This window comes from Pygocentrus nattereri, chromosome 27, assembly GCF_015220715.1.
Source record: "Pygocentrus nattereri isolate fPygNat1 chromosome 27, fPygNat1.pri, whole genome shotgun sequence".
Classification (NCBI taxonomy): Eukaryota; Metazoa; Chordata; class Actinopteri; order Characiformes; family Serrasalmidae; genus Pygocentrus; species Pygocentrus nattereri.
Window position 1 is genome coordinate 12,989,506 of NC_051237.1, and position 14,018 is coordinate 13,003,523.

Sequence of the window (14,018 nt, forward strand, 5' to 3'; positions counted from 1 at the left end):
ACAATCCTTGCCTAATATCTGAATACTTAATTGTTTTTGAATGTTTACTGTGGGTTCACAGTATCATTTTTGAAATATGATCCATTTTAGACAGGATTTTATTGGAATTTCATTCTTTTTTTTAGAGTCATCTACAGCACAATTAGGTTTTTAATTACAGCTTCTAACTAATCTGGAAAGTTGGAGGTTGCACAGTGCTAGCATGAAATTAGAATCATTTTATACTGGCATCTGAGACAAAACTGATTTTATAGGCCTATTATTAAACAGCATCCCTGTCAATTTACAGCTATCTTGGTGAATTTTCCCAAACTCTTATTTTAGGGCAGCTTTTCTCTCAGCAAGTCCTGTGCTGACACTACCTCCATCCAAGATCAAATCCGTTATGCAGTCCCTATCTTCCACGCTCATTAGCTCGCTCTGGGTCAGCAGTGACTTTTTTTTTCTCCACCTCAAACTCACTAATCACCCGACAGTGGCAATCGCACAAAGGCGCTGGATTCGTTTTTCTTCGGCGTATTCTTAGAAATGCTAAATGGTTGCCAGGGACAACAGCTTGAGGCAGGGATGGTGGCTTGCCCGGATCAAAACGTCTCTCAGCGAGGTTGCGGTTCGAGCAGTGCCAGAGCAGCTCTCAATGGATTACAAAGCTCTCTTTCTACTGTATGGAGAAAAGCTTGTGCTTGTGCTGATGCTGGTTCTCTGTCTGCTCTGTTCTGCAGGTTCGACTATCAGGAACTGCTCCACAACTCCACCTTCTGCCTGGTTCCTCGTGGACGACGTCTGGGATCCTTTCGTTTCCTGGAGTCATTGCAGGTACGGAGGTATTAGCTGACCCTCTGGTGAACCGTCATCTGACCCGTCATCTGTGTCAGCTGTGTATGTTTCAGCAGCTGCACAGCACTGTAGGTGGTGCAAAAAGAATGACTTGACCACCTTATGGCAAGAAAGACTCAAACAAGGGCCTGGAGTTTCCTAGATAAACAACACATTAGGTGTTGAGTGGAAAAACTTCCCAAGTGTATGTATTCTTGGGCCTCCTGGTGTTGTGTGTGAAAAGGCCGGAAACTCGCGTAGGGTGCCCTCAGTGCTGAATGGACAAATCCACAAAACGGTGGGTTTGGCAGACAGCTCTGCCCCTCACACTCTTCCTTGCTCTCCCTTTCTCTCTCTCTCTCTCTCTCTCTCTCCTTCTCTCTCTCTCTTCCTCCAAGTCCTCTCCTGGTCTCTCACTCTTCCCATTTTTTGCTTTTCCATTCAGTCCTTTTTGAGCTTGTCTTTTCTTTAGTGCCAGCCAAAGCCACAGAAAGAACTGGCAATTATCAGCACTGTGGAAAGTTCTAGAACATCCTCACACACACACACACACACACACACACACACACACACACACACACACACACACACACACACACACACACACACACACACAAACACACATGAGCCAGACAAAATTTTTTCGTACACCCTCTAATCTCTGACATTCTTTCTTCCTCAGTTTAGCACTTTCACATTCAGACACGCACCCCTAAAAATGTCAATACTTGTCTACGCTTTCTCTGGGTGTGAAAAACAGGCAAGGCCCAGGCTCTGCTAAGCCTCGGTAGGCCGGAGCAGCAATCTGTTACCTGAAAGCAATTCTTGCTGTCCACCCTTAGTGTCCTCTAAAGCCTGCTTAGGATGAAAGCTTGGCTGCATGGTACCAGAGGGGCCATGTTTGATCTCCGCCTGTTCTTAAGGATGCCCTCTCCTGTGATTTAATTAGAAAATTCTAACGATAGGCCAGAATAAGCTACATGCTGAAGGAAGGGAAACAACAAACACAAATAAGCAATTGCAGCGAGAAAGTAGAGCAACATCAAAACCTGACAGTAAACAAGAGGGATGGGGAACATCAAACTGTACTTCAATAAGTCATGGACCCACCCTGACACCCTCCTGTTGGCCCACCCCCTACTATTCCTAACACATGCATAGAGGGTGTTTAATTAGCAGGCCAGGGGTCCTCCACACTGAATGTTAGCCTAGCTGTGTCTCGCAGGGGGGTTTGATAGGAAGAATGAGTCATACGGGAATCTCGTAGGACCACTTTCATGTCCCGACTCCCTCTCACCCTGTTCCAAACTCAGTGTGATTACCGTCTCTACTGGGAATGCGGAAAACGCACAACTTTGTTTCTGAGCCTGTGGGAATTATGCCGGTTTTGTCTGCAACAATCCTCGGATCTACATGCTGCAGATGCTAACAATGGTGTATGCCTCTTTCCTGTCTCTTTCTGGCATGTCCCTCAGGCTGCCTGTATCCCAGTGTTGCTCAGCAACGGCTGGGAGCTGCCCTTCTCTGATGTCATCCAGTGGAACCAGGCAGTTATCGAGGGAGACGAGAGATTGCTGCTACAGGTAAACAGCACATTAACAACCACTGAGAGCTGAAGGCTCTGAGGACCTTTTTATTCTTTACTTTATTTGTAATCGTGTGTCTGGAGGACAGAGGTTGACCTCTTAAAATGACAATTTGGTTAGAAATCATAGTACATAATATCCCCTTGTCCCAAAAGTAGTTGATCATCTAAGACGTGTTTGCGGCGCTGTTTAAGGTATGCTACTTTATTTTTCACTGGACCTGTCAGGCTAATTTAGCCAGCAAGTAGGGTTGCCATCTCAGCCCTGTATATATATATATATATATATATATATATATATGGACTCCTAGACATTTTGTGTCCATCAATGGAATCGATTAATTTTACCCTGGTCAAAAACTGAAAACCTGGACCCTCTAGGGAAATCCTGGATGGGTGGCAGCCCTACTAACAAGTAATTATACTCCACCAATTAGCATCTTATTGCCTAAACCATTACACATATGCCTCAAACAATGTTATGTTGTTAAGTAAGATATACTTACATGTAAAAAATGGATAAAAGTACATTGTATAGCTTTTCTCTTCACTTTTATCCATTTTTATTTTTTTTTGACAACCTAGCACTTTAAGACTGCATTTCACCACAACAGCCATATGCTGTCAACCTTATCATTATATTAAATCAGATAAGCCTGACTCTCACCTCACTTCCCACAAACCTTCTACAGTTCCTCAAGAGCCTTCACTGTGGATTTTATGCTTTATTATTACTACCCTCTCTGCTGGATAATATATATTTACAATGTATTTGCCATGGTATTTATTTAGCCATTTAATTATTTATTCTATAACACGAACATCCAAGCTGCAATTTTATTGTTCTGCACTAAACAGACAGACACCATCCATTTGTATGTTGTACGTCTTTGTGCATCTTTATTGTTATAAGTTCTGTTTCCTATATTCATTGTACTTTAAATGCTGCGCCTACAGCAGGATTCTGTGCATATAATGATCACATAATGCATTGGGAAATAAATTATTTCTATGCTGATTTTGAATTGTAGAAGTGGGTGGTATTTCCATGTAAGACTTTAAGGGGGAATCACTGAGAGAGAAGCAAAGTCATTCAGAGTGGTTCGATGTGAAATCTTGTAAAGAAATGTATCAACTCAGATTTCTTTACAGTGATCACTATCCAAAACTATGAGTCAACTTACATTTGTATTCTGAGTTTAAATATCAAATCAAAATCAAATCAAATCATGTTTATTGTCACATGACATTTACACAGGTGCAAAAGTGAGCAAAAATCTTAGGTGCACAGCCCCCTGGTAGTTAAATATACAATATAAATAAGAAAAAAAAACTGAAAAAATATATATAAACACACATTAGTGGAACATTATTGTGTATGTGTGCACATATACACAATATACACATTAGTATACACAGCATTGCACCATTCCAATGTACAGTTTTTGTACAGTGATATAAGTTATGAAATAAAAGTTATGATACATACAGTGGTACACATTGCCATATATGTAGTGTGTGAGTCTGAGGGAGATACATGAGGGGGATAGAATATTGGGGTGTGTGTGTGTGTGTGTGTATGTATGTATGTATGTATATATATACATATATACATACTTATATACATATATACATATATATATATGATATCAATCTATATGTGAATGTATATGTGAAGATTTGCTAGATTGAAATACGTAATGTTGATAATGGTAAATGTGGTAAATCTGCAAAAAAATGTTTTCAATGGGTAATGTTTTGTTGCACAAAACTCTGCATGTAACTCTCCACTATGAATTTATTTTTAAAAAAATGTATGGTAAAATGTCTCAGACATCAGGCAGGCATAACCATTTAATGTAATAACTTTCTGTGAGGGAGTTTTTAGAGGCTTTAAACTGTTCAGAAGTCTGGTGCCTATCACCACCGCTGAAAACAACTCTGACTTGGTAAATTTCTCTAAAACAGAACACTTTACATCAACCACTCTGAATAACTTTGTTTACTTTTTAACAATAGAATTATGCCAATATTTTAAAATATATATAAATATATAAAAGGACTTCCCCTTTAATCTTAGCCTGTTCCCTCTATAAAACCCCCTTTCTTTTCCTTAAGGTGCCCTCCACAGTGCGGGCCGTGGGCGTTGACCGGGTGCTGGCTCTCAGGCAGCGCACTCAGATGCTTTGGGAGGCTTACTTCTCCTCAGTGGACAAGATTGTTCTCACCACTTTAGAGGTGAGTGAAAGGGGGCTTGCGTGTCACTTCTAGGCAGCATTGGTGTGATGGGGCACGTACTCTTAGGGGAAATTAAAACAAGGATTAAGATGGCATGCATCATTAGCACCCACTTAGTCCTGAGCCTTCGGGTTAATTGGCAAGCACAATGTTGGTTTTGTGAAAAAATACATGAGGCAGCGTTGTCCTCTACTGGCCAGAAGCAGAAGTGCATGCCTCAGTACCACCAGTTCACTGAAGTCACCAAGCAAAATATTGCACATTCAATTATTGGCATGAAAAGGAAAGATATTCTAGTAAGTCTAATTACACAAGATTAATTCAGTGTGAATGTCTGTCTGGCAGATCATCAAGGATAGAGTATACGCCCACATCTCCCGGAACAAGTTCATGTGGAATGCCCTGCCTGGGGGTCTTGTGGTGCTGCCAGAATATTCGACTCATCTGGCCCACTACCCTTTCTACTACCTGAACCTCGGTAAGCCTGAAGAGTGGGTTACTGAGAGCAAAGCAACATACAATAGTTGAGGGCCTCGTTCACATTGAGGTCAATGTGAATGGGAAATCATATGATGTGTTTCTTCTGCACCGTGATGTATATTTCTGAGTGGAACATGGTATCACTGAGTGTCTCTGAGGTAGTTGAGCATGTCTCTCGGTGGTAGATGGGGGCAGGAAGGATGAAACATAATATTTTTGCCTAATATTATTTTTCCCCGCTGCTGGCGCATGGTGACATAATAAAAAATCAGAAGATGATTTAGAGGCATAATCTTACATTCTGATAAAGGATTATCCTCTTGAGTTTTTTTTTTTCCAGAAGGACAGATTGTGTTGCTGTCTCGTGGTATCAATAGCACAACATCTGCTGCAGTGTTTAAACAATACAAACTGAAACTATCCATCTCTGAAACTCACCTTATAAGAGAAATGGAAAAAATAGACATTGTACCAACTTTGTATTTTGATGTTTATGTGATTTACAGTTAGACTGTTAGACTGTAGCTTGATGTACTAATATGATGCTTTTAAATGATTTTTACAAGCCAAGGTGGCATTAAAAATGCAGTACTCATATGAAGACAGTGGTACAATGTTCTATAAAGTTTATGGAAAAATATAGCCTAGCAGACCAGAAATAGCCTAGTATACCACATAACTTGAATCATGTCACGCTCACTATTCAGCCTGTTTGTATGTTTTAGTTTGTAGTATTTTGCTTAAACATTTATGAAATGTGAAGTGTTCCTGTGCTTGCATAGTGAATTAAACAGTCAGTGATAAAAGCAGACTTTCTAGACCAACTTGAGAACTGCAGCATAGTATAATACCACACATTATTCTTTTTTTTTCTTTTTTTTACTTTTAATGTTTGCTGCTTTTACATACCAAAAACAGTCAAAGTTAAGTTATGCCTTAGAATTTAAATAGGCTGTTGTTGTTACTGTACCTTTTAGACTAATATATGTAAGTGACCAGTGCTCTGATTGGATGTCCTGTATTGTTCATTCAAAAAACAGTTCGGACTGAAACACTCTTTATAACTTTAGCTTGAATGGGTGAGGCTAAACTACTTTAGGCTTTATGGGTGGATATATGTAAATGTGATTGCGTATCACCACAAAAACAGGAATGAAACAGGCTGCTTTTGCAGCTTAATTTCCATATATGGCCCATATTGACTGGGTTGTGACATGTGTTTTTTGAAACTTACATAGAACATCAAAATCTTTTCTTGCCAAAAAGTGAAGAAAATTCAGTTTTCCATGGTATGGACCCTTGTGATTGTGATAGTGGATATAATTTTTTTTTTTTTTTTTTTTGCAGGCTATGAGTTCTATAGCCAAAGAGATATGCCCCGGTTTAGAACTCACAGCTTAAGAATTGTTAAAATTACTTTTTAATTAAAAGATTTTACTGACAAGGTAGAATGGGTCACTTTTGATTTCATGTTACTTTTACACTATATGACTTGCCAGAATTGTGCAATATGATTGAATGGAGAACTAGCACAGTGATATTACACTAAAACCCCACTAAAAGTCGGCCCTATACAGTTGAGAGATTACATTTACTGGCAATTTTATTAGACACGTCTACCTTGCAGGCGTACAGTAAGAAGCTGTCTTTTTCCATGCACATTTTGTGTTAGTCATACTCTGGGCCTTCATCAGCAGTCAGTTTCTGACCACAAGACCACTGCACACTGGATATTTTTAAACTGTGCTCACTGGTGTGTTAAAACCCCAGCTATACTGCTGTGCCTGGTACCAGTATGCCACAACCCTGTTGTCACTGCTGTGTTGAGAATGGGCCTATGAAATAATATCAGGTTAGCAGTGGTCCTGTTGTGGTCCCTTTCCAGCGATGGATGGGGTAGAGGGTGACTTGTGTATATCAGCAGCTGGGCTACAGTCAGTAACTGTATACCTACATCTGTATGCGTGTATGCACAGGTATGTAGAGGGCAGATGTACCTAAGCTGGCAACACATTATACACTAAGTATAGACAGGCTCTAATCTAGTCACTCTCTGTGTTCTACAGGCATCAGCCCTGGCCAGGAGTTTACTGCAGTCATCCATGCCGTCTCTCCTCTAGTGTCCCAGTCTCAGCCAATCATGAAGCTCCTCCAGGTGGTGTCCAAGTCAAAATATTGCTCCCAGGTACAGCACAGCCTTTCCAAAGCATCCTTTTGTTTTTTCCACGGAATTCTTTTATGAATGCCTAATTTAGTGTTTTGCCTACAATAATTCTGGTTTTCTAGATTATTATTAGATTATTCTAGTTGACATTTGGAGTAATTTGTTATGTTTTTTCTATTTTATTCAAAAAGTCATTGTCAGTGTCAGAGTGTGAATTTTAAAATGACACACTCTTCTCCAAAATGTATTTTTAAACATTTTATTCAACGTTCAGTATTTTGGGAACAACTGGAAGCATTTGATTGATAATTATTAGACTGTAATTATCTAGTTATAGTCATTCCTGGTTCTCTGCTGTTTGATTTCAGAATAACTTTTCAAACACAGTCATATGTAAAAGTTCAGCTCTGGTTACAGGACATGTTTTAAGGAAAATAAGTGCACATCCTCTACAGAAAACACTCTTTCACACATTTTAATGTATGATTTCTATTCATTTGCTGAATCCAACTCATTGGGGAAAATAACACATAAAATAATTACCTGTTTTTTTTCCAATAAAACATAACATATAGCAAATAAAACAATAACAAATAAAAAGTTGTACAGCTTTCTCAAATATTTAACACTCATATGCAGCTCCATGAATCACCATGACATTATTTGAATCCTGTACAGTTGCACAGTATTGTGCTTATATTCAAATCATCTTATGCATGTGTCTGCAACAAAATTAGTTGGACATTGTTCATAATGTGTTAGAAACTTTGAGCCGTAGTATGTGCTATGTAGGAGACTTAACAGGTATGTACAGTAATGTGTGTGAACTGTAACCAGGTCTGTTCATATCTGCTCCTCTGCAGATCATCATTCTGTGGAACAGTGAGAAGCCGCCCCCTCACCGGAGCAAATGGCCACCCATGCCAGTGCCACTCGTGGTCACAGATGGCAGAAGGAAAGTAAGTGTTTCCAAGTGAGAGCGTGATCAAGCTGTGGCCATGTGCAATAGGAAACCCCCCTGCTTTCAATGACTTACTCCATTTCTGTTTTCCACAGACAAGTAGCCGTTTCCTGCCCCACGTCACGATCGAGACCGAAGCAGTGCTTAGCCTGGATGAAGACACAGTGCTACTGACTAGTGAGGTTAGAGCTTCCTCCTCACACTTTAACCAAGATCAGGAGTCTCCATCTCTCTTTTTTGGAGTTCAAACAAAACAGGACACAGAAGGATGAGGAGAGAATTTACAGACATAGAATGTAGAAGGGGAGGAGTTTCGGGTGGGGTCTTTCTCCCAAGCTTAAGTTATTTTGTAACACCATTAGCACATCCAGTTCTCATACAGTTTCTATTAACTTGCTGTGATTAGCGTCAAATGTGACATAACTTTTGCGCAGGCCATATGTTGTGTTTTATTTTACCCCAAAATGTAAAATTCCACACAGAGGTTGTAATTCATCATCATCATCATCATCGTTAACTGCTTAGTCCAGATAGGGTTGTGGTAGCAGTTGGGAGAGCAGAGAACCCCAGACAACCCTGTCCCCCGCAACTTCCTCCAGCTCATTCCCAGGGACCCCAAGCCACTCCCAGGCCACCTTGGAGATATAATCCCTTCAGCGGGTCCTAGGATGACCCAGGGGTCTTGTCCTGGTTCGGTTGTGCCTGGTACACCCCCACCAGGAGGCATCCAGGGGGCATCCAGATCAGATGCCCGAACCACCTCAACTGGCTCCTCTCAATGCGGAGGAGTAGCGTCTCTACTCCAAGCTCCTCCCTTTGCCATGTAGGCAGTGGGAGATGGCGGGGAGGCCCTTGACGGTCTAGGCCCCTGTGGTAGAGAAAATTATAATTGTAAAATGTGCAGAAGTGTGTTCTCTGTGGAGGACCTGTAAGACGATAGATCACTGGAAAGGCTGGTCAAAATCTAACCAATATGAACCAGCTCAGCTGTAAAAATCATATTGGTCGTTGCAGATTTCCAACTGCTGTTTGAATTATTCCTGTTATTCACGACCAACCATTCTGAAGACAACACATGCTTCAAGCCAGACACCACATCTGTTCAAACTGCTGCGTACACAGTGTAGTGGAGCAGCTGAATGCGCCTGGAGAACTGACTGCCCAGTTCTGTGCATGTGAGCAGGCAGAAAATAAACCAGCATTGTTGTACATCAAAAGCAGAGAGAAACTGAACCAATGTAGACCATCCTTCCCACCCACAGAGCAGAGCCAGTGGTGCTCTCTCAGCCACAGATGGTAGGTGCATCAACAAGATTTGAGCTTAGGTCCCAGAGACCAGGGTTGGGATCTAACAGAATACAAGTATTTATAATACATATTCAGAATATGAAGTGTCTGTATCATAAAACATATCCAGAATACAGAAATGAAACATCAAATTTGAAGAGTTTCATTTCAAAATGCTGTATATACATTTATAAAAAATTTGAATATAACATTTTTTTAAATTAACAACTGTAGTGAAATAGATTGATTTATTAATTTCACACGCATTTTGCAGTTTTATAGAAAGCAAAACTGGTTTGCACGAGTATGTACAATGCCCTCTAATACATTTCTAACATGCTTCATAAAGATGCAAACCTGTAATTCTATAAGTCATCATTTAACATTCTGGTAAAAAAAAAAAAAAAAAAAGGGAACGCATGAGTTTCAGTACCTATCAGTTCTTATTTTTAGGCTGGGTAGTTTGTTACTGTCTCTGGTTCTCCAGCGTGATCTTGAGGGTGTTAGTCACATAGGGCTTTAGGATACTGAAGGCAAAGTGTCTACCTATTATGTTTCTTCTCTCTTGGGTTGGTAATGCAAGAGCTTGAAGGGCCTCTTCGTATGTAGAACAAGACCTGCCGAAGATGATCTGACATGCATGTTCCTGGACAGTCTTGATCTGCTTCGACAGATACTGTGTCAAGTTTCCATGCCATGGACTCTAGTATGGGATGTATATCAAAGTCAGGGCCAAGATTGTCAGTCTTCTCAAGAAATTAAGTCTTGAATTTGCTTTTCTTTCTTTCTTTTTTTTTAACAATAGCATGTGCGTGATGGTCCAATTACCTTGATACTTTTACAAGATGTTAACTGTTGCCCAGACAGGTGAAGGGGTGTAGGGGCAGATGGCTTCTCTTAAAAGTCACTGTCATGATGTTGCATGTGGTTGAATTCGTTTGACCACTATGAGCCCACATGTCTAGATTATCCAGGGCCATCTGAGGTGAGGTTACATTGGGACCTTGACGCACGTAGATAAGGTTCAAATCATCCACATACTTCTAATGATTTTCCAAATCAATGACAGCATCATTTACAAGGGCTGAAAGGATAAGAAGCACCAGTAATGTGCTTTGTATTAATCATAATACAGCATTAATACACTCCTAACATAAAAAATACTGCTATAAAAGATCAGATCAGTGTTGTACTGGACTTGTGCGTGTGATACATACTATAAACTAAAAAACACATAGCTGCTCTGTTTATAGTCAAGTTTGCAATATTTTATTATTGAGATATGGCACATTGCTTACTTCATGAGACAGGCAGCTGTCCTACTGGGGGGATTGTTGGAGAGGCAGTGGACTGAAGCAGGTGATGAGATCCAAAAAGATGCAGAGAATATAATTGATTTGGGAATTTTGTTAACAGACGCATATTAACACAGAAATAACACTACCAACCAGTAACAGCAAGGAACAATTTGAATTAAGGAATGCAACAGAGCAGAGTTTTCCCCCCTGTGCCTTAACGAGTTTCCCCCCTGTGCCTTAATCGTGAATGTATTCGGAATGTATTATTCGTGTGTTACTTTTTTGTATTGTATTACATATGGAATGCACTGACCTAAAGGCCAGTAATGTAATACAGTAATAAAGTCCCCTAATAAAATAATTTATATTGTCTCTTTCAGGTCAACTTTGCCTTCCATGTCTGGCAGAGTTTCCCTGAGAGGATTGTGGGATATCCTCCCAGAAGTCATTTCTGGGACCCTGTGAAGAAAATCTGGGGCTACACCTCCAAATGGACTAATGAATACTCAATTGTGCTGACAGGAGCAGCCTTCTATCACAGGTAACTGGTCACAGTCACTGTGCCAACAGTGTTCAAAAATATGACTCCTCCCCTCCAAAGCAGCATCACCAGCTAGGAAATGGATTCTTAACAGCTGACTGAAAGAGACCCTTCTGTTAGTATAGAGACATAATTAGGATACTTCCTTCTGAACAACTAGCTGCAGCACTCAGGGCAGTGACCTGTTATTTATGATCATTTAAAATCATTCGTAGAACATCTGCTTCCTGAACCCGTGCAGTGAAATGCAATATATGGGATCTGCACATCCAAGTTTTAGTGAATTGTGAAGAATATGGATTTTTTGGTTTTCTCTCTTTTAATTGTTTGGTGTTGGGGTTGTCTATATTTACCTGTTTTCATGGTAATGTACTGCTTACATCTTTTAATTTCTATAACCATTAAAATTTCTTTTAAAAATAAAAAAATAAGATATCAAATAGAAATATGCAAATCAGTTGATGCATATAGGCCTGATAAGGCAACTCCTTACTCTCTCCACAGTGACAGTACAAGCCATATATGATGCTTATTAATTCAGGTAGCATAGCAAATAAATACTTGCAAAAAGTTAAATTTACTGTTTTCTCCTAACCCCAAAAATACAGTGCTGCATACTTTTGTCAGACACCTGAGGCCAAGTATGCTAAACAGTGAGGTTTAAGCTTCCCTGACTTGTTAACTACATTAGCCCCATCAAATCAGTGCAAAATCAAAGAATCACATTTTGGATACCAAAAGTTTGGGGTAAGGGGAGAATCATATTAACCTGATTTTTCACATTTTAACTTTTCCTTTAGTGGTCCAAGAATCTGGCTTTGCACTGCAAGTCAATCATCTGCTCATACAGTCTTTGCTTTCTTCCTAAAGGTATTACCATTACCTGTTCTCTCATTACCTGCCCCCCTCATTACGGGCGCTAGTGGACCGTACCTCAAATTGTGAGGACATCCTGATGAACTTCCTGGTGTCGTCCGTGACACACCTGCCACCCATTAAAGTGGCCCAGAGGAAGCAGTATAAAGATATGCCTGGCCCACAGGTGAGTGGTCCACAAACACAGCCAGGGAAGTGTAGTTTTGCATGCACCCGGGTTGAAGATTAGTGATAGAAAATGCACAAGTTAACACCATACTGCTAAAGGGCTAGGTTTACCTGTCTTGCCCTTTTTCATGGTCCTTACAGTCAGCCAACCGTTGGCTGCTGTTTGGACATTGTTGAGTGTCAACTGACAGCCATAGTTTCCGTTGCATGCCCCACACTGCCAGCACCAGTTCAGCCAGCTGCGCACGTTGAATCAGCATCAGGTGCCAGAAATTAGAGTTCTTTGATTGGCTGTTGAGAAGAGTGAATCAGTTTCTGATTGGCTGTGGACATGGATATGAGCAACAGACTGATCACAAGTAGAAATGTTTTCTCAGACATTGGAGATTCTTATTTTGAGCAGATCACAAACATACAAATAAATAGTAGCTAGTCTAGTTTGTTTTCCCACAATACTAAAATAAAAAAAAAACAAAGTGCTAAAAGGAAGGAGACTGGGGCTAAACATAACAGTGAAGCCTCAAAAAAAGAAGCCTCAGAAGCAGTTAGTAGGTACCTTAAAGCACATGTTCCTGTCCTGCATGATTTTTTTGTGGTAACACAGCCATCCACACTACTTCACATCCTACTCCTCTCCTCTAGTTCTTCGGTTTGTAAACGGGATAAAATGTCCTATGATTGGTTTCCTCACTTACTTTGAAAGTGCATCATAACTGTTGGATATTTTTGTTAAATTCCAGTTTTCCCTCACTTTCGAGTAGCAAGAGGTGACAAGTAGTGGAGCAAAAAGTAGAATGTTTACTTTGAAACATGGTGAAGCGAAAGCAGAAGTCACTAAAAATGTAAATATTTTAAAGAAGTACAGTTGAAAATGAACTTGAGTACATCCACCACTGTCACAGTTCACAGCATTTACCATATTTCAATTCCTCTCTTCCCAGAGCACGAACATGGCTCCGTGGGCAACCCCTGAGCACTTTAATCAAAGGCAAGACTGTGTCAACACCTTTGCTAGCTGGTTTGGCTACATGCCCCTGGTGCACTCTCAACTTCGCCTGGACCCTGTTCTCTTCAAGGACCACGTGTCTGTCCTGCGCAAGAAGTACAAAGACCTTGAGCGAGCCTGAGTCAGATAGGCCCTCGAACAATAAGCCTGGACAGCGAAAAAATGTTGACTGACAGTGTCCCTCATTGAGTGGTCTCAGGATTCTGCAGAATGTGATGGTGAGCCTGTGCCCAGAGTGCCTGAGGGAATCAACCAACGGACAAAAAAAGAAAGGGGTCTTCCCCCCCAATCTACCTGTGACTGGATCTTCATTTTGGGCGGACAGCACAATAAAAAAAGCTTCATCCAAGTTGTGAATGCTTGGTAAAGCTATTTATTGCACCAGCTGCCGCTTCATCGTTGGAGAGTTCTGACATTAGCACCTAGAAAGATGCTAATTGTATCATGGACTAACACATTACAGTGTGCCAGAGGGGTCACAAAAGGATTGACTCAAATCAATGAAGTTGTAACTATATGACCAATAAAACATTTCTGAAATGCAGTACTGCCAGTGAACTTGCATATTTAAAGAAATGCTTTTAAAAAGAAAAGATCA

General features: G+C 40.4%; 1 protein-coding gene across 1 annotated transcript in view; it reads left to right on the forward strand.

Moving 5' to 3' along the window:
* LOC108430556 (exostosin-1c) overlaps window positions 1–13,964 on the forward strand; it is an 87,861-nt gene extending 73,897 nt beyond the window's left edge. The window contains exons 4-13 of the mRNA XM_017703109.2: window positions 723–816; window positions 2,292–2,399; window positions 4,520–4,639; window positions 4,985–5,117; window positions 7,186–7,304; window positions 8,147–8,242; window positions 8,340–8,426; window positions 11,210–11,370; window positions 12,241–12,412; window positions 13,356–13,964. Coding sequence (XP_017558598.1) covers window positions 723–816; window positions 2,292–2,399; window positions 4,520–4,639; window positions 4,985–5,117; window positions 7,186–7,304; window positions 8,147–8,242; window positions 8,340–8,426; window positions 11,210–11,370; window positions 12,241–12,412; window positions 13,356–13,541 — 1,276 coding nt within the window. The 3' untranslated portion in view covers window positions 13,542–13,964. The remainder of the gene's footprint in view (window positions 1–722; window positions 817–2,291; window positions 2,400–4,519; window positions 4,640–4,984; window positions 5,118–7,185; window positions 7,305–8,146; window positions 8,243–8,339; window positions 8,427–11,209; window positions 11,371–12,240; window positions 12,413–13,355) is intronic.
* Window positions 13,965–14,018: the final 54 nt, after the last annotated feature.